The following is a 25,299-nucleotide window of genomic DNA, read 5'->3' on the forward strand; positions in this document are numbered from 1 at the left end:
GCCAAACATATGCAGCGCATAAGTATGAAAAAAGAACTATAGAGGCACAAATTTATTAATTAAAATGTTATGATTCTTAGTGAATTTTGTAATGTGGTGTCTACTTTTAAAATTTAGTGATTTATTTCTTTTAAGTATTCATTTTTCTATCACTTTTCCATTTGTAATTGGAATACTTTTTCTTAAAGAGGGCTTCTCAAATTGTATAAGTTCAGATAAAATGAATCACGGATCTGCCCCTGTCTGTATCAGCTTCGTGTAACAACTGGTTAAGGGATGGAAAGATGTGGCCGGAAAGTGGGATGCTGGACTTTTAAGATTTCTGAGATGTAGCCATGTTCCATGTAGTTGAGATCCCAAGTATCACCCTGGAGATGAGCAGAGGTAGAGGGGGAAAAGGAGTCACTCTCATGAACATTCCAGAATTCAAGAAGTTCGTTTTCCAATGAGTCATTCTAGATGGTACACTTGCCTGGATTTAGATGTGTCAAATACAGATGAGGCTCCAGCTAAGAGAGTTGGAGGTCATGATCTTGAGTCAAGTCTTAAACCTTTCATAGAATAAGTCAAGGTGTCTTGGGAGGGTGGTAGATGACAGAGACAGGGAGAGTAGAGTTCAGTATGATTTTCTGAGCCTCATAGTGGATGAACTTCCACAAATGTTGAAAAGGTAACAGTCTGGAAATGATAGGGTTAATTAACCGTATCTTTTTCAAGCCAATTCCATATTTGCACACCTCTATCATTTTACTCATTGCCATGGCTTATTAGCTTGTCTTTTTCCCCCTATAGACTGAGAACTTCTGGAGGAATAAATGAATGAAAGATTTATCATGTCTTTTTGCTTAAATAAATAAAAGCTCTATGTGGGGACCCTACTTTTTAATCATTTTACCCTAATGCCTAATATACAGTGGAAACTTTCTAAACGTTTATTGCATGAAGAATGAAAAAGTGAATGATAAAATATTTTATTTCCTATGATGTGGCCCTATTTCTGCCCTTTATTTCTATAAGTACTACTGTCCCTTAACATCAATTTCCACCATTCACTAAGATTTCTTTCTCCTCCGGAGATATGCCATCAAAATTTATGAGCATGTCCTGGAATTTCAAAAAAAATTGAGAGTTAGTGTTCTGGCTCACCTGGATTAATTTCATTTTTAATCTGTACTTTGAAATTTATTGTCCTGGTTTTGTCAGTGGCCCTTCTAAATTTTTCACTGACTCAGATTAATCTCAACTTTCTGGGCTGACCTTAATGTTGTCACTTGCATGGACAAGGTAGCTTTCTGGATGTCAATATTTCATTTTAGGAAGAAGAGAGAATGATTTAGTACAGGCAAATTCAATCTCATAGCAAAATAAATGTTTTTACTTAAGGTCAATAATCCTTTTACAGTGGAAGCGTTGTGATTTTGTTTGTTTGTTTGCTTAAATACAACCTCTAATTCTTCAGCCTTAAGACAGTTATTACTGACATGTTCCCGCTCAAGAGCCAAAATAAGTTTTCGTGTATGACTTTAAACCAGAATTCATTTTTGGGAAATAGTGCCTATTTCACATGCTCCTTAAACCAGCTAAGTACGTGGCATGCTTTCCGGCTAAGTATGTGACAGAAGCTAACATTGGTTGACCATTCTTTATGACTCAAGCACAGAGTTAATCCCATGAGAAGATGACATTATCTAATTTATCTTCTTTAACAATCTTCTGATTCTAGGCGCCATTATTTCCACTGGAAAAAAATGAAGAAATAGAGTCTTAAAGAAATTATGTAACCTGTCCACGTTTAGCAAATAAGTGGCAAAGGCAGGATTCAAGCCGTGGTTTTTCGGACTGCCATGGTTGTTCACTCTACCACAGTGCTTTGACTTTCCCATCTGTTGAAAAAGGAATGAAATTCATGTGAAAATACTGGAAAGTAGTCACAGTGCTTACATCTTGTCAGACAAAAAAAGCCATGTATCCATTCAAAAATCTGTTTTCCACACTATTAAGTTCTAGCTGAAGGCTCTTGCTTCAGTGAATGTCTTCTCTACTCTGTTCCACAGCCATTTTTGCCAAATACCTGGCAGGCACTTCCTTTATTTCACTCTGTGAGTAGGTAAGAGTGAGTGTCCCATTTCCTTGGTCTCTGATGTGTACTTAAAACCCCCATTATTTTTATAAAATAAATACTCCATTTAGGCTTCTTTGATGTCGCCATTGGGTCTAGCCCAGAACTAGGATCATAGCAGGACTAGAATCAACTTTTAGCCCACATGGAATTGAAAGGGATCCACATTTAAAGAAAACACACTATTTTCAAAAGATAAAATATTCAACTATATTCATATGATCTTTTAAGTCCATATTGTTTCTGGCGGTGACAAGGACTTGACATTCCTTTCAACTACTGATAACATTTTTTGAATACTTTGATTTCATTCACTAAATCATTGGTTCACTCATTTGGGAAACACCATGAACTGAGGAGCCAGAAATGGTTGGGTTTCAACACCAACACTGCCACTGAATTGCTAGATGTCCTTGAAGAAGTTATGTTGCCCCCACGATCCTCCATTCTTTCCATTGTAGAATAAAGATAATGATAATACCTAACTCATAGGATTTAATTTGATACTATCTATAAATAATATGATAATATCTATAAAGTATCTGGAACAGTACTTAGGAAATGTATATTCCCTTTCTTCCATTAATATATTCTCAAAATCTATTTTTATCTTTAACAAATTACATATAAGAGAAATTGAGGAATTTGCAGGACACAACTTGGGTGTGAGCAGAACAATCTTCCTCATCATGGTGCATGGCATATTTCCATGCTTTCCCAGTTGTACCTCTGTTGTGCACTGTCCCCTACCTTGCTCCTATCTTCATCTGCTGAAGTTTTTCAGAACTGAGCTCCAGGGCTAGCTTCCCAGGAGAGCCTTCCTTCATCCTTCCAGCTGAAGCACTATGTCATCTACCTCCCTCCCAGAGTGTATTATCTCTGTTCAGTGTCTCTCTTGCAGTATTTACCACATTCTATTGTCATGGATTTCACCATTGTCTTATTTCATTCAAGTGCAAGTTGTGAGACTTCCTCCTACATGTTTAAAATGCATTCTGGATTTCAAGGACCTCTCCTTCTGTTTGGGGAGCTCATGAACGTTCACTAGCACTGTAAAGAGAAGTGTCTACATGGGTCAATTTGGAAAGGCTCAGCAAATTTTTGCGGCCCAGGCAAGCAGGCTTTCCTGAAAGATCTACAGTCAGTATGTACAGGACTCTTAATGAAAAGCACTCAGCAGACACTAATGAAAAGAATAGGTAATGAGCAGGCAACATGGGCTACCTTATGGGTTTTAGAGTGGCTCCCATTTTTTTCCCTTTTGCTGGTAAAGGATGGGGTTAGGCAGAACCTCAATCCTGACTCCGTTTCCCCTCACATTGCCCCCTTGGGGCATATCACTAATTCCCTGGCCTCCCTGAACTCCCACGAAGGTAAGCAAGCCCCTATAGTCTTCTAGCCTGGGTGACCTTCATCCTATATTCATTCCTCCCAAATTCTTTCTTTTTCTTCTTCCAGTTCACCATTGAAGCATAAACTCTATTTTACTTCCATCAGGATCTTCTCTTTTGCTTCTCAAGAACTTCAGCCAAACATTTCCTTTTGGAAATCAAAAGCTTTTGCTTTCAATTATTGTGTCTGATGTAGGCTTCAAGGGCTTATTTTGAAGTCGAAAAAAAAAACACATTTTTTTTCTCTCTGCTTTAATAATCCTGATTCTCTGAGAATTATTTTGTGGATGCCTCTGACTGAATAAGAAAATGGCCACATAAAAAGAAGAGCAGAAGGGAAAATTATCAAGGTTGATATTTCAGCATAATCTGTTTGACACAACTTTATATTACCGATATTTGCATACATCACATCTTTTCAGAAAGTGTAAACCCCTTCAAGTCAGTTTAATCTTGTCTCCCTTTATATCCTCTCAAAGTACCAAACCTTTTGTCTTGCATAGAGTAATAAATAGTAAATATTTGAATTAAATTGAAAAAGCGCAATATATGTTTTTGAAAATCCAAGGGTAAAGCCATATGGAAGAACTTGGGGGCATAATAAATACACAGGCACTGCAATGTGCTAATCAATTAATTCAGATCTACAAAACAGTGGTACTTTGAAAGTTAAAAACATGCAGAGAATTGTATTAGCCTTTCTCAGAAGGCCATGTTAGTAGGACAGGTGATACAAATTTAACTGCTTCTTTGCCCCCCCATCGGAATTCTACATTCGATCTAAATAACGACTTGCTTGATTAGTTGTACTTGTGCAGCCAATTCAAAATCAAATTATTTGTGTAAAACCAAAGAGTATTAGTTGGAGATGTTGCAAATGAAATTTAAAAACTCTTCCCTATGTTTTTAGATACATAAGCTATTGTCTGCCAGAAATCATTCACCATTTTAGTTAATTGTTCTTTTCATGGCTGTTGGTTTTATTCAGGTGACAAAGGGGAAAAGGGTTTGCCCGGGATTCCAGGAGGAAAAGGCAAAGCAGGTACGACACGCTCATTTTTCTCTTGAATTTCTAGCATCATTCCACATGGATTTCATCTTTAAAAATAAATACATTTTTATGAAAAAGCAACAGTCCTCTCAATGCTTAACCTTACTTTACTTGGGCTAGAGGGAAGGAAAGAAGGGAACTTTCCTCTCTATCTGCTGAGTTTCCAAGCCCTGGGGAAGCTAATGATGGCACATTCCATCCTAGTCATGCTTAGGGGGAGGAAGCAGCTCTCATTGTCCTAGAGCAGAGGAAGGTCCACCATGGCCTCAGCAGTAGGACTGCACCACGTTGCCCTACGTTCCACCAGCATCTCGACCAAAATGGAGCCAGCGGCTTGCCCGCAGCAAATTGGCCCGATCCCCAAAGACCCCATGGATACAGAACATGCCTTCAGCGGTCAGGAAGAGTCTCCCTGAGGCCTGAAAGAGTTGTATGTCCAGTGCTATGTGCAGGGAAAGAAAATAGATTGCTCTGGGGGAGGTCACAGAGGTGTAGTGAAGGCTAATTTTAAGAACTGTGTTAAATTCCTGATATTTAACTGTGATTGCAGATAAATAAAGCCACGGAGTTTTTCCTCCTTTGGCTAATAAAATTCTTTTTGCTTTTCAACTGCCAAAGAAGAAAGCAAAAGGGACTGATTAAATGATGCAGCCATTAAATAGAAAAAGGGAATTATTTGAATTTCACATCATTTTCCTTATACTTCTTTCTCTGTCACAGTATCAGCAGGTAGCTGAAAAGGTAAATGAGCAAAGAGGGAATGAATGGCAGAAATTAAAATCAGAGTTAATCCACAAATGGGACAACCGGCTCTTGAAATTATATGTTGAATCTATTCACAAGACTTCAACTTAGTCCTTGAAACATTCGAGGATCATTCAAGTTGTACTTGAAATGGATAATCAGAATTATCATTTGGTTTCATCATGAAAGTTTTCTCCTTTCTTGGGAGAGTTGTGTGAGCCAGGGAGCAATGCAGTTAACAGAAAAGAAGACTGGGCTAGAAATTTGTCTTTAAAAAGCTGTAAAGATTTTATTTTGAGATTGGATGGGCACATTCTGTGTTCAACAAAAATGCCAAACGGTCCACAGTATGTGTTCAGGGGTTGGCCATATTTACTCTTCTCCTTAAAAATCTGGTGTAGAGCTGTGTTTTCACTCATCCAAAATACTTAAAAAGATATTTTGTAAATTCCTGAAGACAATGTAATGTAGAAGCCTTGTTTAAAGTAAAAGACCAAAAGTATAGCCATTCACAGAAAGATATAGCCACTCTAGGAAAAGGGAGTAAAGATTAAGAAGACGGCAATTGCCCTTTCCAACTGATGTAGGCTTCAGGGGCTTATTTTGAGCCCTTGTTTGTGCTCCAACATGAATTCACAGTTTTTGTTATTTAAAAGGCACCGTCTGTGATTGTGGAAGGTACCGGAAAGTTGTTGGACAACTGGATATTAGTGTTGCTCGCCTCAAGACATCTATGAAGTTTGTCAAGAATGGTGAGTCTCTCCTCTTTTGCTTTGTGCTATCTACCGATTTAATCCCTTTCGACGTTACAATTCCAGTATTCCTCGTGGGAAATACTTAGGCTCGGGCAATGGCCTACTGAGATAGTGTCACCACCGTACAGGTCTCTCAAAATGCTAATTATCCGCTCAGACTCTAGGACACTCCGGGACCACTACCTACATATATTCACATGTATTGCATTGTCTGTGGATAGAAAAAGATACTTTCTGGAGAGAGGGGAATGGAGAAAAGGGCAGAGTTTGGTAAGCTACACCTTAAGAATAAAAAGGGACAGGAAGAGTCAAACAGAGCTAGCATCTCAGGAAAGAGAAGTAGTAAAACAATAGCTATTTTCTTGAGTACTTAAAATAACACCTAGGGTGTGGGTATTATGATTACCCTGAAGCTTAGAGAAATTACCTTGCCTGTAGATACAGAGCTAATTAACAGGGGATCAGGGATTCGAATCCTGGTTTCACCGATGCTTCTAGCCTCAATACACATCAACAGAACATTATGTGTTTCTCTGAATTGTGCAACTTCCCACATTAGCCATTTTTGTTACCCCTTGCCATTTCATTGTAGTCAGCAGAGAAGCCCTTAAGGTGGGGCTATGTGTTCTCTTCTGAGACAGCATGAATGAGGAAGCTATTGTAGCTAAGTTGAAATCGGTCTTTTGTTGTACTTTTATTTATTGTAACCCAGCTATGTTTGTTGTGCATTATTAGAAACACACATGCCATCTTGTGTTAATCTTCATTTTGTAATACTCTTAATTATGACGCTGGTTATAATTAGTACTGAGACGCTGTCTCTGACATGACTTGGATTCTCATGAAAAAACCAGACCATAGAGGTTCCACATAGAGCAATAGTTTTTGACATTTATTGGCGTGGTCACAGATTTCTTGGTAAATTTTGAGTTATAGACCCAAAGAAATACACGTAGATGCTCCCAAAGCCTAAAACATCTTTAACATATTATGAGCTTGGGATGATTCGGAGTCCCCAGTTCTGTCCTGAAGCTTACTCAGTAACTCAGTACTTCATGTGCCTGGAGTCAACAGGGACAACTCAGGCTATATACATGTTCATTGCCCAGGAACTCGGCCCAAAGGGGACAAACTTCTATATTATTCTGATGTTCGTTCGATAAGCTTTTACCATCCCATGCACTCTTGTGGGCTCTGAGGCTACAGAGTGGTAAAGACATGGTCACTGTCCTCAAGACATTCAGAATTTAGTACATGAGGCATGCAGACAAACAGACTAGATTGTGTTGAGTGACACAAAAGAAGAAGAGGAAGGAGCTATGGAAACTGGGGGAGTGTGCACAAGAGCCTCATGCCTGTCCAGAGACATTGGAAAGGTTCCTGTAAGAGAAAATACTTCCATTGGCATCTAAATGACAAGTAGGTGTTTTCCAGGTAAAGCAGTGAGAAGACTTTCCAGGCACAAAAGTCATGGAAATGGAAGAGAGAAGGGCATGCTCTTGGGACTCTAAGTATGGCAAAGCATAAAGTAGTCTGAGAGGAGCTGAGTGGCAACTCATTTAACAAACCTTTGTCAAAACAGTCTCTTCTTCACAGTTGTGTGGGGAGTTAAGGAGGAAGGACGGGGAGGACAAATGGTAGGACTTTGTTCTCCATTAGACAACTACAAAGGTGATAAAAATATTTAACCAGTGCCTAACTCATACTAGGGACTTCAAAATAATTGTTGAACATCAAATCAGTGAACTTAAATCCAGCAATACTGTATACTTGCCTTTTCTCCTTTTGAGATGTCTAATCACGAGCATCTTTTCCTCTCTGCAAAGTCATAGCAGGGATTAGGGAAACTGAGGAGAAATTCTACTACCTCGTGCAGGAGGAGAAGAACTATAGGGAATCCCTGACCCACTGCCGGATCCGGGGCGGGATGCTGGCCATGCCAAAGGACGAAGCTGCCAACACACTCATCGCTGACTACGTTGCCAAGAGTGGCTTTTTCCGGGTGTTCATCGGGGTGAATGACCTTGAGAAGGAGGGACAGTATGTGTTCACAGACAACACTCCTCTGCAGAACTATAGCAACTGGAAAGAGGGGGAGCCCAGTGACCCCTACGGGCACGAGGACTGTGTGGAAATGCTGAGCTCAGGCAGATGGAATGACACAGAGTGCCATCTTACCATGTACTTTGTCTGTGAGTTTGTCAAGAAGAAAAAGTAATTCTGCTCACGCCGCACGCACTCGTTACTTCTCTGCGGCTATCACTGCAGTAATTTTTATGCGTCTTTTTCTTTCTAATTACGCCAGATTCATTCTGACTCAAGACAAGTAGAAAATGCTGAACCGAGGTTTGGCATTCCCATTGCCATGATCTTCTTTGATGATTTTGAACATTTTCCTACACAGTAGATATTGGACCCATAGTTCACCAAGTTACATGGATCCTCAGAGAGAGTTTGGATTACTAGTTGTGCAGGATGTGGTTGTCTATGTGTCAAATGAAATGTTCTCTTGGCATTTGCTCTGCTGCCTCTCCCTAGACCCCTAAAGCAGTGTCTATTTAGCCCAGTGGATAATTGGACAGTTGGTTGGTGATGATTAGGCTAACATGCCCTTGCTCAAAGCCAGACTTATGGGAAGGCCTTCTGCGAGGAATGCAGAGATGTTATCTGTCTTTGAGGCCAAGATCCCTTATTCTTTGACTGGTCACTCACCATGGCTATAGCCACACTCGAAAGGTCCTCCTGTCTGTGCAGATATAAAAATACTTCAGCCCCAAACTTCTATATGAGAAACTTCTAGCCTGTGACCTGTTCCAGACCATCTGGAATCACACAGACAACTTCTGTGCTTTGGATTGATGGCCTTCACTGAGGTCTACCAACCAGTGGCCTTGGTCTTTTTCTATAGGCCCACAACTGAATCCCAGGTCTCCAGGTTTTAACTCTGATTTGAGGAAAGGGGAACTTTAGAAATTGAAAAGAAAAGAGAGAGAGAGAGAGAGAGGATTTTTTCCAAAGAATATTAATTGTCCCTTGTTACTAATATGGCCCCATTTTTCCTTGTTTTGGGTTCAGCCATATCAACTTTTCTCCCCTTAGGCATGGGGAATGAAGGAAGGCATTTGTGAAGCTTTCAGAAAACTCCAGAGGCTTCAAGGTGCTACCAATGTCAAGTCGCTAAGCCCTCTGCTCCTTGCCTCTAATATATCACTTATGGGGACATTTCATAAGAGGCCTTTTACTTTCTGTAACCATATGTGGTAACAACCCCATACCAGGGATGTCCTTTGTAGTACTCTGACATCACAGGAATGTGGCAGGTGTGGAGATTGGAACATGCCTATGACTCACATTTTTCGAGCTGGTAACATTCTACTTTGAACTGCCAATCAAAACTCAAAGCGGCTTTCATTTCAAATTTGAAAATAATACAGTTCAACAAAGCTCTAGATTTTCCCCTTATAAACTGCTGCTCCAGTTATAGTTTGTGACATAGGATTAGACTGTTTAAAATGCTGGCAAATGGTTAATGAAATAAGAGAAACTGATCAACAACATATGTTCACCTTAAACCATCTGTCCATGATTTCACCCATGACTAACTGGTTATGAGATAAGATTTAATTAGGTTATTTCTGTGGGTTTACCGAGAGTCACAAACTCAGGTCCTATAGGGGCCACACAAGGTGACATAAATAAATCAAGTGGAATGGGTGGGGCTCCTAGTACTGAACACAACTTGTTCTTCTAACGGAACCAGCTTCCCCCTGCACCGGTGTGTTTGCTGTGGCGGATCCGATATCACTACACGCTCTGATATTTCAAGAGAAGTCAAAAAGCTGGAACTTCATGATATATACTCACATTTTAAAATATTGGCAACCAGTCAATTTTTAGCCCAAGTTTTAAGTTACATAAAACAGTCTGCTAGTCAAAAAAAAAAAAAAAAGTGAACTTTTCACTTCTCATCTCTGGAGAAAATTTCTGAAGGTTCTAACCATGTCAAATGTCATTAGGATACAGTGATATCAAAGTCAAGGTCTCCCATTTATACTTCAGTCAATTCAGTTCAATTACAGGAATTTGTTCAATGTTTGCCATTCATCAGGTTAATAAACTAGTTCCGTATTCCGAGTTTTGAGAATGTGGCATATGATATTTTGAAGGCAGTCGGTTTAATAAAAATTACAAAGCAGGGCATTATATCAAAGCTGGTAACCTTGGGGGGAATGCGAACCAGTCAAGAGCATGAAGAACAAGAACCTAGGAACGTTTGGAGGAAAAGAAAGGGATAAGAGGAAAGGAGAGAGGGGATGGACAGCCAGCATTGCTTAGAGGCAAGTGGCAGTGGGATCCATGTGCTGATTTGTTCTAGGTGGCCAAAGTATGAATATTTATTGTGTGTACTGTAAGTACTATTATTATTATTGTTATTATTATTAAAGCATTTCTTTTACTGACTCATCTTTGCTACCAATGCTTCAGCAGAAGAGAACAGAGTATCTAGGGCATCACACGCCTAATTAGATTTGCTATAAAACGTACTTAAATTTTGTGAAGCCCTTTGTGCTTTAGAAACACCCTCACACGTCATTTCTCCTTTGATCCTGATAAACTTTGTGTGGTAGGGAGGGGAGATGCTTTTACTGCCATTTTCTCAATGAGAATACTGAGGCCTAAGGAAGCTTAGCAATTTACCAAAGTTGACTCATATGGGAGAAAAGTAGATTCCAGCCTGCTGATCAAAACTGCCAAGCCAGTGTTCTTTCCAGCCTGTTTACTGCTCATATTAAGTGGGAGCACATCCACGATTCTCTCATGATAGCAGGAACTCAACTGATCTCCAAAGCTACACATTAGAGTCAATTAGCAGAGATACCGGGGATTTGGAAACTTACCTTACAACTCTGGTGTTCGCTGGCTTATTTTTGAGTTCACGGATGTCTACACCTGGCATGAGTGTTGGGAGGTGACTTAGTAGGGCCTCACTCGAGTTCTCCAGATAGCTACAGGTATAGGGAAAGCCAAACAGATACACGAAAATCAAGATGTGCTCAACAGAAAAACGAGCACATAATTTATTTGCCCCATGAAATTCACGAGAATTCCCTTAAACAATTAGCATTTAAAATCAATTTTATTCTCAAAAAGTTAAATTTATACTCAACTTTTCAGGGATACATCTGTGTACCTCTGAGGGACTACATAAAGTTTCCATGGGAAGAAAATAAAAATATACACTTACAACCTCATAGCCCTGCCTTCCCAAAGCAACACATTCCATAACTAGGTAAGAAGAAATATCTTATGTCCAGAGTTATTGCCCAAACACTCTGAAAAGGTGTATACCTAGTGTTGAGACAGATATAATAGACATCGATTACACTTTGGACAACTCACCCATAAAAACTGTTGGCTCTAAAATTACATATATATGGTGCTGCTTAGATCTATGTTAACCATATGTGGGCTGATTTGTTATTAACCAACTAATTTTCACCTTTCTGGATGGCATAATTTGAGACAAGAAGATATTTATTGACTAGGAAAGATTGATTAAATAGCAGTACCCACTGCGTCGTGAACAGATTGAGACTGAATGTCTGCAGGTATTCTCTCTAATAAGAAAATCATGATAGATTCCATGTAGCGCCCTGCAACTTTAAATGTATCACTTGAAAAATCTAGATCTGGTGTCTTGATGTCATGAATTCCAATGCTAATTGTGCCACTTATTAGCCCTATTAGGGGAAAATTTCCACCCTCTAAACGTTGTTTTCCTAATCTGTATAGTTCCTCCCCACAGAATACAGTGACAATGAAAGAGTTAACGTGTAATGAGGTAAGAAACAGGGTACCAGCGGGACACGTTACATGGGGTACAATAAAACTTAACCATTACCACCAGCTACGTTTTGTAAAGAAACAAGTCATATTGTAAGATACAGGGTTCCCCCTCCCTCCAAAAGTAGAGCGTTCCAATGAAAACTTTCGTAAACTGAAACGGTGTGAAGCAGAGACACGATTACCATTAATTCGTATGGAACATGTTTGAGCGTTCCCCATCCCCACACCCTAAAAACATAATCACCTCTCTTCGGCTTTTCTGACACCTTAGGGCACAGCTTGATAGTGATGCTCAAGGTAAACGGAGGTAACGCACAGATGCTCACAGACACAGGTCGGGGCGGCTCTGGCGGTGGATGCTGGGATGCTGAGCGTAGGTCCTGGGGAAGGAGCTCGGCGGGGCGACTGTCGCTGCTCTGCGTGCGGCCGCTCTATCACGGCTGCTGTGCCACACCGACACTGAACCCTGTGTTCACTTTCGGGCTTTTTTCCCATAAAAGTGAAAATTCTCTTCGGCTGTCTTTCAGTTAGTGAAAGCAAGTACCAAGGCAGGACTTTCGTAAAAGCAAAGTGGCGTGATGCGAATTTCCTGACAGTGGAGGAGACCTATTTACATTTTACATGCTAAAGTGAGAAACTATGCATATCTAGTATATACACTCTATGTATGTATATACGAGTAGACTGTATACGTGTGTGTGTGTGTGTGTGTGTGTGTGTGTATACATAGACAGGTCACTTTTCTTACCCTCCTTTCTAGATAAAATGTTCATCTTCAGGGCAGTGAATAAATCTGCCAAAAGTTGTGCCACTGGTTAGAATTAGCGTTGAGATTGATTCTAAAACCATTTCTATTCCTTTTTTTTTTTTTTAAGATTTTATTTATTTATTTGACAGAGAGACAGCAAGAGAGGGAACACAAGCAGGGGGAGTGGGAGAGGGAGAAGCAGGCTCCCAGCGGAGCAGGGAGCCTGATGCGGGGCTCAATCCCAGAACCCTGGGATCAGGCCCTGAGTTGAAGGCAGACGCTTAATGACTGAGCCACCCAGGCACCCCTAAAACCATTTCTACTTTTTATTGATTCTAAAACCATTCCTACTTTTTCTAAGATGCGGTTCATCTGAACTCATGCTTATCACATAAAAAGTAACTATTTTTTAAACTTAAAAATGAAACCATCAACTTGCACCACCTTGAGGCGGTAAGACCTTCATAATCAAGCCAGTAAAATTTGAGGGCAAAAAAGAAGGAAGATGGAAGGAGAGGAACCATTTGCCACAGATATTGTATACACACATCTTTTTATGAATATAGGAATTTTTTTTCACTGCACTCCTCATAGATAGTCATGCAATTTATATTTGAACGTTTTTGGTAATTTGCTAACCCCCTTAGAGAAATTTTCCTGATGGTGAACTAAAATATGCTTCCCTCTAATTTCCACCCATTGTCCTTGCTCTGCTCTCTGCTGTTTATGACTCTGAGAGCTCTGGCCCGGAGACAAGCTGGAGCAGGCTCTTAATGAAAGTACAGATCAGGGCATGGAGAACTGTCCTCACTATGGCACTGACTACTAAACAGGATATCCAGTTTTGTTTGTTTGTTTTGTTTTGTTTTTTGCTTTTTTAAAAATATTTTATTTATTTATTTGTCAGAGAGAGAGAGCACAAGCAGGGGGAGCAGCAGGCAGAGGGAGAAGCAGGCTCCCCGCTGAGCAAGGAGCCTGATGTGGGACTCAGTCCTGGGACCCTGAGATCATGACCTGAGCTGGAGGCAGATGCTTAACTGAATGAGCACCCAGGCGTCCCAGATATCCAGTTTTATACATTTCTCTAAACCTAGATGGTATGCCCCACATCCAATGAATTCAAGTTTTGTTGGCATGAGAGTCACAGATGTAGAGTATGAATGGTATGCAAAGTCATCTGGGGCATCTCAATAAAAAAAAAAAATCTTCTTATTAGGAAGGTATATGGTGGACAGGGTTCAACCCCCAGAGAGGAGGCTGTTAAAAGGTAGATAGTTTGATAAGGCCTCATTGAGAGAACTCAGGGCAGGTGTCCAGTGTTAGTGGGAGAACAAAGTCAAAATCAGAGTCCAAGTGCATAAAGCCTGCACGACGAGCAGTTGGCTTGGGTGGATAGTAGAGTTCATTCATTTATTAAATACATTTCTGGAGCACTGAGTATGTGTTAAGTGAGACCATGATAAGGGCTGGAGAAACAATGGAAAAGAAGACAAATCAGGTTTCTAGACTCATGGACAGAACTCCCCTCAGTCTCACTGAACATCAAGCCTACCACACTGAGGCCTAGGATTTATTCCATTATCAGGGATGGAATAAATAAACCTGTCCTATTTTTATATGTCCTTCCTCTTCAACATAACACCTCTTCAAAGATATATTAAGATAAGTTGGACAAGGAAAATTTTTTGTAACAGTACCACATTACCCTTTCTCAAAGAGCAACATAGACACATCTCCTTGAATACATTTACACATTGACTCATTTTGATGTGAACAAAATTTCTTATATCAGTGTGTATACTCACCCACACCTCTTTCTAACAAAGATAGACTGTATCCTTGTGGTTGTGCATAAATGAGCATTGACACCTGTTCAATGTTCCCTTGCCTTATTTATTCCTGGCGACCTATATCAGACATTCAGTGAAACCCAGATTTGCCATAGATTGTCACTTTCATAGTAAAATAAGAACAGACAGGAGGAAGGGAGGAGAAGTGAGTCAGCCATTTTACCATTTATTAAAATGTGAGTACAGCAACCCCAAATTAATCACCATGTTGGCCTCTGCATTTGGGAGATAATGGAGATTTATGTGTGCCCATACAATTTTAAAGCTATATAACCCTTTGGCATATGTATTTTTCACTTTATACCCCTTAAGCAGACTAATTTATCAATAGTTAACACTTATTCTTTGTGTAAACCTGGTTGGTGGGCCTTTGGGCGAGGGGAAGGAGGTGAGGACCTGACGACTGTCTACAGTCAACTCCTGCACACTTTGATAGAATGTCGGCCCCAGGGAAGGGTACTCGTAAGCTTTCCCATGATGTGTGAAAAGTCCAGGCAGGCACAGGAAAATTTTCTATGTCTTGAGAAAATAAGGTAAGAAGAGATGTAATTGCAAACACATTTAACTCAAATCCATTAAAGTCTAGATGGATATTTTTACTAAGTACAGTCTGCATAACATAGAATTATGAGAGACTCTTCCCATAGCAGATCACAATCTCACATGGATATTTCCAAAATCAACTTGGAGAAGGTGATCCTGGAGAAGACTATCAGGAGAAATTATGTGTTTTATAAGTGGGTGCTTTCTGGCAATGTTTATGTTTTAAAAACATTTTTCCCCCAATTCCCTGTTTTGTATGATCTTATCTTTGAACTTGTCGATCTTGGTGCTTTTCTGGGACATAACCTCCAGGATGAATGAGGATTTCTGTACCGGCACTTAAAAGCAACATAATTCTCTCTTCCACAGAATAGGGATATTCTCTTTGCCCTAAAGGACCTTAGGACTTAAAGAATAGAGTGAACAAACACAAGAGGCTATTTCCAATTTTGGTCTCTACATCTGAGAAAAAGGAGGTAAGTTGATAAATCCAAAAATACATATTGAGACACTAAAATAAAGGAGCAAAAAGCACAGTTTTTAAAGAAGCTTGAAAATATTCTTTCTGTGTTTCCTAACACCAAACACCTATGCATAGAGAGATTTTATAGAAAGAGTAAGGAAGGAGGTATGTATATATGCTTGAATCCCCACCTTTGAAAGGGCAAAAGAAAAAATAGCTAAGCTCTTCTTTTTTCAGATACTCCCCTATTGGGAACAGGCTGGGACATGATACTACTGCTTCTCTTTCAAAATGTTGTGTTACAAGTTTCCCTCATTCGTACATTTCCAAAAACTCAGTAGCTTGATATGCACTAATGCTCTGCCTCACTGATTCATCCCACTACAAAATATCACGATAATACTTACAGGGTGAAATGATACACAGTAAGGAATGTGGTCCTCTGATCAACACAAAGAAGCCCTCAGATCCATATGGACAAAAATTACATGATATTTGGGTCCTAGTATGCAAACTCCTCATACTAGGAACACTTATTTTTTTTTAAAGATTTTATTTATTTATTTGACAGACAGACAGACAGACAGTGAGAGAGGGAACACAAGCAGGGGGAGTGGGAGAGGGAGAAGCAGTCTCCCAGGGAGGAGCCTGACGTGGGGCTCGATCCCAGGACTCCGGGATCACGCCCTGAGCCGAAGGCAGATACTTAACAACTGAGCCACCCAGGCGCCCCTAGGAACACTTATTTTTAAATTATCTTCAAATTTTCCTAATTTGCTATGGTTGGGATTCTAAAACATCCCTGCATTTACCATAATCCTTATGGCCCATTATTTCCTGGGAATTCTTAGCCATGGTTGTTGGCTTTGCTAAAATATAATGACCACAAAGCTATGGGGATTATAGGTCCTTAGTTCCTTTACGCTTACTATGGTTTCTTCCTTTGGCACCCAATGATGATGAATTGGTCACCATGAAGCCATACAGGAGCTCAGCAGGGGTCTCAGGAGTATGATGGAGGCAGAAGTCAAAGTACAGTTGGGTTGATGGAGAAATGGGCCATTAAGAAGGTAGAGATGGCATATACAGAAAATATCCCAATATACAGAATTCCAGGAAATAGATAATTTTTTGAAGTGCCATGTGAGAGGCATGTTTCCATTTAAAACCATGGGATTTAACAGAAAAGGAAAGTCATACCTTGTGATGGAAAGTATTTTTAGGAAGCTTGCCTGTAAAGGAGAGTTGAAGCAACAAGATCGAGTGGTGGTTGGACATTGTCAATCAAAATAACGGTAATAACTGATATAACTTGAGTGTAATGCTAAGCATTTGGCATGTGGTTTTAATTTAATCCACAGATCAACCCAATATGTGGTACATATTATTATTATTATTATTATCTCTGTTTTGCCTATGAGTGAATTGGGGCACAAAGATTAAGTAACATTCCTCAGTTCATCCTGCTGGGCTTTCCAGGCAGGCAGTCCAGTCCAGTGTTTGCGTTATTAATCACCGCGCTCTTCAGTCTCACGTAGGATAATGGGCATATTTGGAAGGTCCAGAGTTTCTGTCTTGCTACTCAAGTTCTATGTGACTGCTCACAACTCACTCAACTTTTCTGAGCTTGTTATCTCTGTGTACAACGCACATCTTGATGGATGTATGGGAAAGAGGGAAAAGGTACAAACACATAACTGTTTCATAACACCTCCATCCGTCATGAATAGGTAGGAAACTTAGGAACGCTTTATCCATTCTCCAAAAGGAATAAATAGATATTTCAAGAATTCTGAAGACAGCCCTTCTTTATTTTCTGTCCCTTAGAAGGCAAGGAAAAATACCGCCTCACATAAAGGAGGAGATTCTAATGGAGATAGAGTGTTCCAGGGGGATCTGGTTGAAAACACTTGAAGTCAAACATGAAGTTTCTGAAAAGAATCTTGAGATGCAATTGTTCTGACAGAGAGAAGGAAAAATGACATAATTGGGGCCCCCTGGGCTGCAGTGATGTGATCCTGGGACAGAGCATGACAGGAAGATGGAGAGCGCGGGCTCCTCCTACAGGACACCGCCAGTCCCTCTGGAGGCAAGCATGGCCTGTGGGGCCCAGGTGGAAGGACGTCAAGTCCTCTGTTTAGGCCTATGACACGTCAGTTCCCTCTGTGGTAGAGGTCATATTCTAGACTAGACGGACAACTCCCTAGAACTTTTAAATGAGTCTTATTTTCCTCTGTTATTATTGCGAAGTTTGTAACAGGATATGTTGTTTTTATTTAATTTTAGGAATGAAATACCACATTCCATGATCGCAACAATTTTTTACCTTTTTCAGGTATACAGTCACTTAAGTCTTGTGTCCAATCCTATCTCCTACCCTATAGTCCTAGAGAATGGAGCCACAAATTCATAATATAATCTATTATCCAATGTAGATATTTGATGAATGAATATGCACTCTTTGCATTATGACTTCTGCCCACCTTTTTAAACCCTTCCCTTTGTTACCCACTTTGAGGTGCATACCTCCAAATCTACACATGTGCTGGAAGTTTCCACAACAGGTTCCTCTCTCTGATTTGTGTATTTTGCCCATATGTATCATTCCCTGTTGTCTATGCAGCAACCTCTGATTCATCCGATGAAATGCGGTTCACAATCTCAGCTTCCCAGAGGCCCTCAGGACTTCTGCTCTGTTCCGTAGGCACACTCTCCATGTTCCTGTCATGGCATTTTCTGTTGAGGACAGGGATTAAAGGCGAAGGCAAAGTGTCCAGGATATAAGAAGTAACCCGTGCACGCTTGTTCAAAACTACCTTGTAAGTGGTGAATCCGGGAATGGAATTCAAGGTGTCCTGGTGTCCCCTGGTCCCACTATGTTCAGGGCAGCATTCTAGGAACCAGAGGTGTTTTAATCAAGGTCCTTATAGGAGAGAGATGGCCCATAAATGAGGTAATTGAGAAGATTTGAAAGGGAAACCTTATACAAAGGTGTAGGCGGAATTAAGGGAAACCGTCAAGGGGTCATGACACATGTAGGGTAGCAAGTGCAGGGCCTGTAGGGCCGGTGTGAGGGACAGGTGACCAAACCCGGAGAGAGCCACATGTGAGAACTACCTGACAGGACCTGTGGCCTTAGCAGTGAGGGGACAACCTGCTACTGTGACCCCAGGGAAGCCAGGGGGTCGTTAGCTGACTCGTGTCTCCCATCGCTCTCTGTTCTCCTGCAAGTGCTTCCCACTGGCCAATCCCAAATAGAAGCCAGAGGGTAAAGGATCCAGTTGTTGCAAGCTGTAAAATTCAGCCTCCTGAGGCTTCCAACATGGTAGAGCCAGACAGAGATGGAACTGAAGGTCAAACAAAGATATTCAGCACAGAGCGTTGAGTCCAAACTCTCTTCCTCAGCAAGCAGAGTCTGATGATGGCTTCTTACAGATTCTGGGAATGAGGATGAGATGACGAATTTGGAAGAGCTTCAGTCTTAGAAAGGCAACAAACAGCAGACAGCCAGGATTAATATGAGCGGTCCTCATAAAGCATCAGAGTAAAGAGCCAGGCAGAATGGTGGAAACCAGATGTGAGGCAATGGGACAGGAACCCAGAATTGAACAGGAGAGTTTTAATGAGAAATAGAAGGTGTGGCCAGGAGAAATTCTCTAAAACAACACAGTGGGTTGTAGCACCTTTTTTCAAAGTATATACAGATTTTTTCACAGGTGAAGAAGGAGCTGGAAGGTCTGCAGAGCTGGTTTTGGCAGATACAAAGAGGACTAAGACATGACTCCTAAGTTTAGGAATTCTCTGAATTACTAAAGCCTAAGGGGCCAGACATAATCCAAGAGTGCTGTCCACCGCTTGGCATATCCTGGCATCTCAGTCCTATTTGGTCTCTCCTATGACCCAAATCCTTCAGAACTATTTTTGAAGATTTCCACAAGACTCTGAAATTCTTTGACATCAAGCCATCATGCATATAAAATGGAGCTCTATATGGATATGTACATATATAATAAGACATAATATAATATTATAATAAATTATTAATATTGTATATCACTTATTAATCACAACACAATCATTAATTAATATTATTAATTATACATCAATTATAATAATATATGTTTATATGCTATAATTATAAATATAAAATAAGTATAATTATAATTAAATACATGATTAAATATAATTATAACATACATAACTATATTCTTATATACTTCAAAAAAATTACCAGTAAGTTGGGTTTTTTTGAAGTCTATTTGAATTCTAGTAAAATCTCAATACTTAGGACATAACTCAAGATTTTACTTTCAATCACAATCAGCTCAACCAAGAAAAAGGCCATCTGGAAAAGTAATCGTTACTTTAGAACTACCTCTCCCTGTTCCCTTTGCACCACCAGTTCTTGTAGACCCCCTGTTGGGCGGCTTCAGCCCAGAATCTTTTAATGGGAAGAAACAGAAACTCGACTCAGACTAACTGAAGCAGGGAAAGAAAGGGAGAAACTCAGGGCTGCGCTGGACTGTGGCTCGTCTGGATCTGGGCCCTGAAAAGGCTCAGCCTTCCCTGGGTTCTCTTTGCTGGACGTCTTTCTCCAGACTCATCCCAGGATAAGAAAGATGGTCACCCGTAAACTCAGATCCCCATTCTTCCACTTTCCCAACTCCAGAAAAACTCTGGTGTGCCCCGCTGAGGTACAATGTGCTGTTGTTGTCCCCAAGTAGCTCCGTCTTGGTCTGGTACCACCACCTGTGGCAGGAGAAAGGGCACGATGGGCGCAGGTGGAGGGGGAGTAATGATTTCATGAACTCATGGACTCTCTGTGTTCTCTGTGACTCTCTTTTTCTTTCTACCTCTCTATCCATACACCCACCCATTTACCTCCCTGTAAATAAATATACCTTTGTTGGAGTGGTAGCATTTTGAATTATGCTAATTTGAATTGAACTGAAGAGCTTAATGAGAGAAATAAATGAAAAGGGAAAAAGAGCGTAGGCGTGCTGTTTCTCCGCCTTCATTCTGCCAGGAGACATTATACATCATAATTACTTGGAACATTCATCCCTTAGAAATTCTCAGCCTGAAGTTTGCTCTTCTTTCCAGTGGCCTAAGACCACCAGGATTTTAGATCTAAATATCAAGCACCAAAAAACCCATGTTGTTAAATTGCAAGATACCTCCTACACCCCTTCTTCCCTTCTGTTCCCCCTCACCTCCCAGCTTCTCGGCTAACTCAGACTCGCAAACTCGTCCCTGCCAAGTGATTCAGCCCTGGGGAAGTGACGCCTGTCGATGAGGCAAAAATAAATTCATTTGTAGTTCTATATCTTACCTCAAAAATTCATCTAACTGTTACAGTCTAATCCAGAGTACAGTGTGTTGATTTTAATGTGAAACAGTGTATCCACCAGTCATCGAAGTAAAACTGGTAGTAGAGAAATGCTCCCCATATTTCTTGTCCCTGTCCCTGGGACACTGCTCTGAATACCTAAATCCAACCAATCCCGCCCAAAGAAACCAAACTTGGGTAAGCCCATGGGGATATAACTGCCAGTCAGAAATCAATCCTATTGTTGCAGTGTCACTTTCGTATTCACTGAAATTTCAGTTTCCCTAAGTGTTTTGACAATTACTAGAAATTTCCCAAATGAGGAAACAGCGATTACATTTTTTCAAAAAGGAAAGGCTTTTTGAAATTATTGTAATGTCCATGGTGATCTCATTGTCTGTTACTTTTTAAAATCAGGTTGGCATTTTTGAGGTGAAAAGGGCTTTTTAAAAAATGATTTAAAGCGAGATATTGCTGCGAAATTGACACACTGTACCTGGCAATAGGACAGGGCCACCAGCCAATTGAAGGACATGAAGTTGTTCAGGCTGCAAGAGTAAGTGTGTGCTCTTTATTCTGCTAACCCACCACTCTCGTTCTGCTCTTATGAGGAATGGATTTGACCATTGTTCTCTACCACCCCTGCTTCTCTCTGCAGGGAAGTTCCTCCCTGTTCCTTATGCTCCTGGGACACAATCTGATGTGGGTGTTAAGAGACCACGCCTTCTTTTGGGATTTTATAACCTTTGAAGCCTGATTCTTTTCTTGAGCGTCTTCTAAAATCTCATCTTTAATTATTTGGCATCTTCTAACGTAGCAAGACCCCAATTTCCAGAATCTATTCTCTTTCAGTTCTACTTCCATGCTATCCTGTTATTTTCTGACTTTTTTTTTTTTTTTTGGTAATAACCTTGCCAAGGAAGCCAATAATAGCCAGTAGACACTAGTTCTCTTATCCTATCACTCACTTCTAAAAGTACAAGTTTAAGATACTTACTCTGTCTCCCAAGTTACTAAAGGCAACAGTTTTTCCAGCTGCTCTTCCATAGTATAAAACGGATAGCTAGTTTCTTATATATCCTCATCTCTCATATTGACCTTACTGCTGCTTAACAATGAGGCCAATGCCATATATTATTGTTTTACTTTAAAGCAGTCTGACTCAAAAGACCAATTTCTTTGTTAGCACACACTAAACTACATCTGAATAAATGTACCCTTAAATCATAATAGTTTAATGCCATCAAAATTTCTTATTCATATCACAGTTGAAAACAGGTTGGGCAGCGCTTTTGCATCCCATAGTGGTCCCCTGTGGAGCCCCTGGCTTCCTAGGTTGTCAGAGAAGAGCTGGACATAGGGTGATTTCAAAGGCCAAGCCTGGAAGGGGGTTATATCATTACTGCCTACATTCCTCTGGTCGGAACTCAGTTATTGGAACGTATCGAATTGCAGGACAGTCTAGGAAATGCAGGCTTTCTGTGTGATCTGAAAGAGGAATTGTAGTAAACCCATGGCCTTTGCTCTGCTATCGGTGACTACAGGGTCTGCCGTCAACATGTATTGGCCATCGAGCAAGTTACTTAACCTCTGTGTGCTTCAGTTTCCTCCTCTTTAAAATGAGGATAATAAAAGGATAACTACATGAGGGGGGTCATAAGTTTGTATATATATATATATATATCTATATATATATATGTAATCTGAATAAGCCTGGTACATGGTTAGTGCTGTATAAGGTTATATAAGTGTTACATAGCCAGTTGTTAATATCTCAGTACAGACACACCGGGATAATTAGCAAATGTGTCATTTTATAGGAAGTCTGTTTGATTAGCAAGTCAGACATTTTAAAATCCTAGCCGTCGTGGCTCTGAGGCCAAAATAGTGCATACCTTCATGACTCATTTTGTGTCTTTTTACATTTGCTCATTTCAGTTTTGCAGGCTTATTTTAGACTGTGTTCTATACCAATGGGATGACATAATAGTGAAAGTTCTCACTCAAGGGATATTCTTCCTAAACATTCTACGGGAATTACCTGATTAACGACAGCCAAATTTACCAAGAAGTGACTCTGTATGAGAAAAATTGTCTTTCATTCATAAAATAATTTATTCATGTATCAGAACTTAATACACATTCAGTATGTGCCAGACATCGAGTTCAACAAAAAAGCTATAAATAATGGATTCTCGCGATGGCAGAAGAAGGTGATTGTTTGTCTACGGAGTAGCATTTATTACTATCTACATTTTTATAAAGAAGAATGTGGAGTTTGAAAAGGAACCACTGATGCTCTCCATTCTCCACTTACTATAGGAAAAGAGTTAAGATTTGCATCCAGGACTGTCCCAAGTCAGTAGCCATACTCTTATCACTCCTCCAGCATGTCGGCCAGAATGCTAGCAGGGAACAGCCCATACATTCAAAATGGGTAAGTCAAGGTCAGTTCTAAAAAGGGACTACAAGTAAGAATGTGGGCCAAGTATGAAGAGACACCAGGGACAATGTAGTACGATAGGGCTGGTAAGATCTGATGACACTTCCTACCTGGAGGTGTGAAAGGAAAAGAGAAGGAGTAGTTACCAGGAGCCAGAGAGAGAAGGCTACCTGTCAGAAAAAGAGAATTTCAGTCCAGGAGTGTAGCCAACCTAATGTGACCCCACCGGGAAGGAACGAGGGCAAAAAATACTCAATACTTCCCTCTCTTTGAACTCCTGCCAATGTTTCTCACTTACCGAAACAAGCAGAAGTCAGAGATTGGGGGTGGGGGTCCATTGATGAATAAGTCCTTATGGGTCAGCCTCCCAAAGAACCAAAGAAGATGGGAAAAAGAAATAAGAGTGAATTTGGGGGGAGGGCATCAGAAAGTATCACAGGTGAAAAATGGAAGAAAACGAGTGAGTGGAAAACAAGATGGCCATCGTAACCACTTTAAAATCTGTGCACACACTGAATTCTACAGCATTTAAAAAAATTGTATTAGGCAAGATTTTACAATGGATTTAACTTAATTTTCACATCCACAACTCTCCTTTACTATGAATATCACCTCAGTTTATTAATATTTAATTATTTTATTATAGCAATAGATGAACTGGCAAAACCAGGTCCGGGAACAAACACATTACACATTTGACTCTTAGCAAGCACGCATTATCAACGGCTAATAGCTGAAGCATGCAGACATAACACAGAGGCTTAGTCTCTGCAGGAATTCAGTGGCCAGAGGAATGGGGGGTTGTGACTTACCAAGTGAGGAAGTACATCTGTAAAACCAGCCAATCAGAGTTAAACGGCAGAAAAGAGAGCTCCCAGTGAAGTTCTATGCTGAGCATCTATTTTGCTTAGAATCTTAATAGGGAAATATGTGTCCACCTAAAACATTCTAGAAGTCATTTTTCCCAATCTTTTCTTCCTGGTCGTATCAAAGATCTTCAGGTTCTTATTGAAGCTGTTATTGGTAGTTAACATCTGTGCAGTCTTCATGGCTGAAAAGTTCGTGGATCAACATCTCCCTCACTGCATGCACCGTCCATTTTAACAGACCAGTTTTGCAGGCAACATAAATGATTAATGAATCCTGGGTGGTGAACTAGCAGCGTGCTTGGTGTTTCTGACCCAGGTGCTTTAAAACTCATTACTGGTACCTACTGAAGCTTTTCTAATGGATTTAAAATAGATTTCACTACAGTTAACATGATTCTGCTCTTCTGTGATCCTGATTTTCATGTTCCTTGTTTATGTGTTGTTACTTGTCATTGTTAGGCACTATCAACAGGCTTACATTTTTTGAAAAGTCAACCTGCATTCAAGGTGACAATTTACCATGTTCCATTTAGAAAAGAAAAGCATTTACTACGAAGTTGCAGGTCTAAACAATGGACGTTTGACACAAGACAGCACTTTTTAAATGTAGAATTTGCGAGTTTAATATTACAAACAAAGCCAGGCCTATACTAAAATAGTGCCCTGGAATATTCCCGATAATGGACATCAGTAATTTGCTCAACACTTCTATGTGGTTGCGATCCAGAGGGCAAATATTAATCAGCCTCTTTCTCGCCATGGAGGGGCACAGGCGCTAAACCGGTCAATCAGATCAACTTCTTTCTCCAACTACTGTGATTGGTTCAGAAATGGGCATGTGACTCCAGCACAAGGCCAACTAATTTTTTTTTTGAAGGTTTAATATATGGACGATGGGAGAGATTATGCATTTATCTTCTCTGGGATTACAAACAATAAAGGTTATAGAAACAAGAGCTATCACAGAAATCTTTCCTTCTTGCATGAAGGAAGCCATCTGCCCTACGGAAGAACGGGAATAACCCATAAAAGATAATCAACTAATTGGCACATTAAAAAAAAAATTACCAATCCTTTCCCTTGTGGAGAGTATAAAATCTGTATCTTCTGCATTCCTATGTGACTCCTTTATGCAAATTTACATTTC

General features: G+C 40.2%; 1 protein-coding gene and 1 long non-coding RNA gene across 3 annotated transcripts in view; one reads left to right on the forward strand and one right to left on the reverse strand.

Moving 5' to 3' along the window:
• Window positions 1–10,524, forward strand: part of COLEC10 (collectin subfamily member 10) — a 36,346-nt gene extending 25,822 nt beyond the window's left edge. For both annotated transcript variants that reach the window (XM_026495524.4, XM_044382627.3), the window contains 3 exons: window positions 4,499–4,552; window positions 5,962–6,057; window positions 7,887–10,524. In XM_026495524.4, the coding sequence (XP_026351309.1) occupies window positions 4,499–4,552; window positions 5,962–6,057; window positions 7,887–8,278 (542 nt within the window). In that variant the 3' untranslated portion in view covers window positions 8,279–10,524. The remainder of the gene's footprint in view (window positions 1–4,498; window positions 4,553–5,961; window positions 6,058–7,886) is intronic.
• On the reverse strand, window positions 121–24,396 carry LOC130542909 (uncharacterized). Its single transcript, XR_008957784.1, has 3 exons — window positions 24,096–24,396; window positions 10,959–11,066; window positions 121–1,883 (listed from the first exon to the last, which is right to left on the reverse strand). It is a non-coding gene; the product is annotated as an uncharacterized LOC130542909 (long non-coding RNA).
• Window positions 24,397–25,299: the final 903 nt, after the last annotated feature.

Source organism: Ursus arctos, unplaced genomic scaffold, assembly GCF_023065955.2.
Source record: "Ursus arctos isolate Adak ecotype North America unplaced genomic scaffold, UrsArc2.0 scaffold_6, whole genome shotgun sequence".
NCBI lineage: Eukaryota > Metazoa > Chordata > Mammalia > Carnivora > Ursidae > Ursus > Ursus arctos.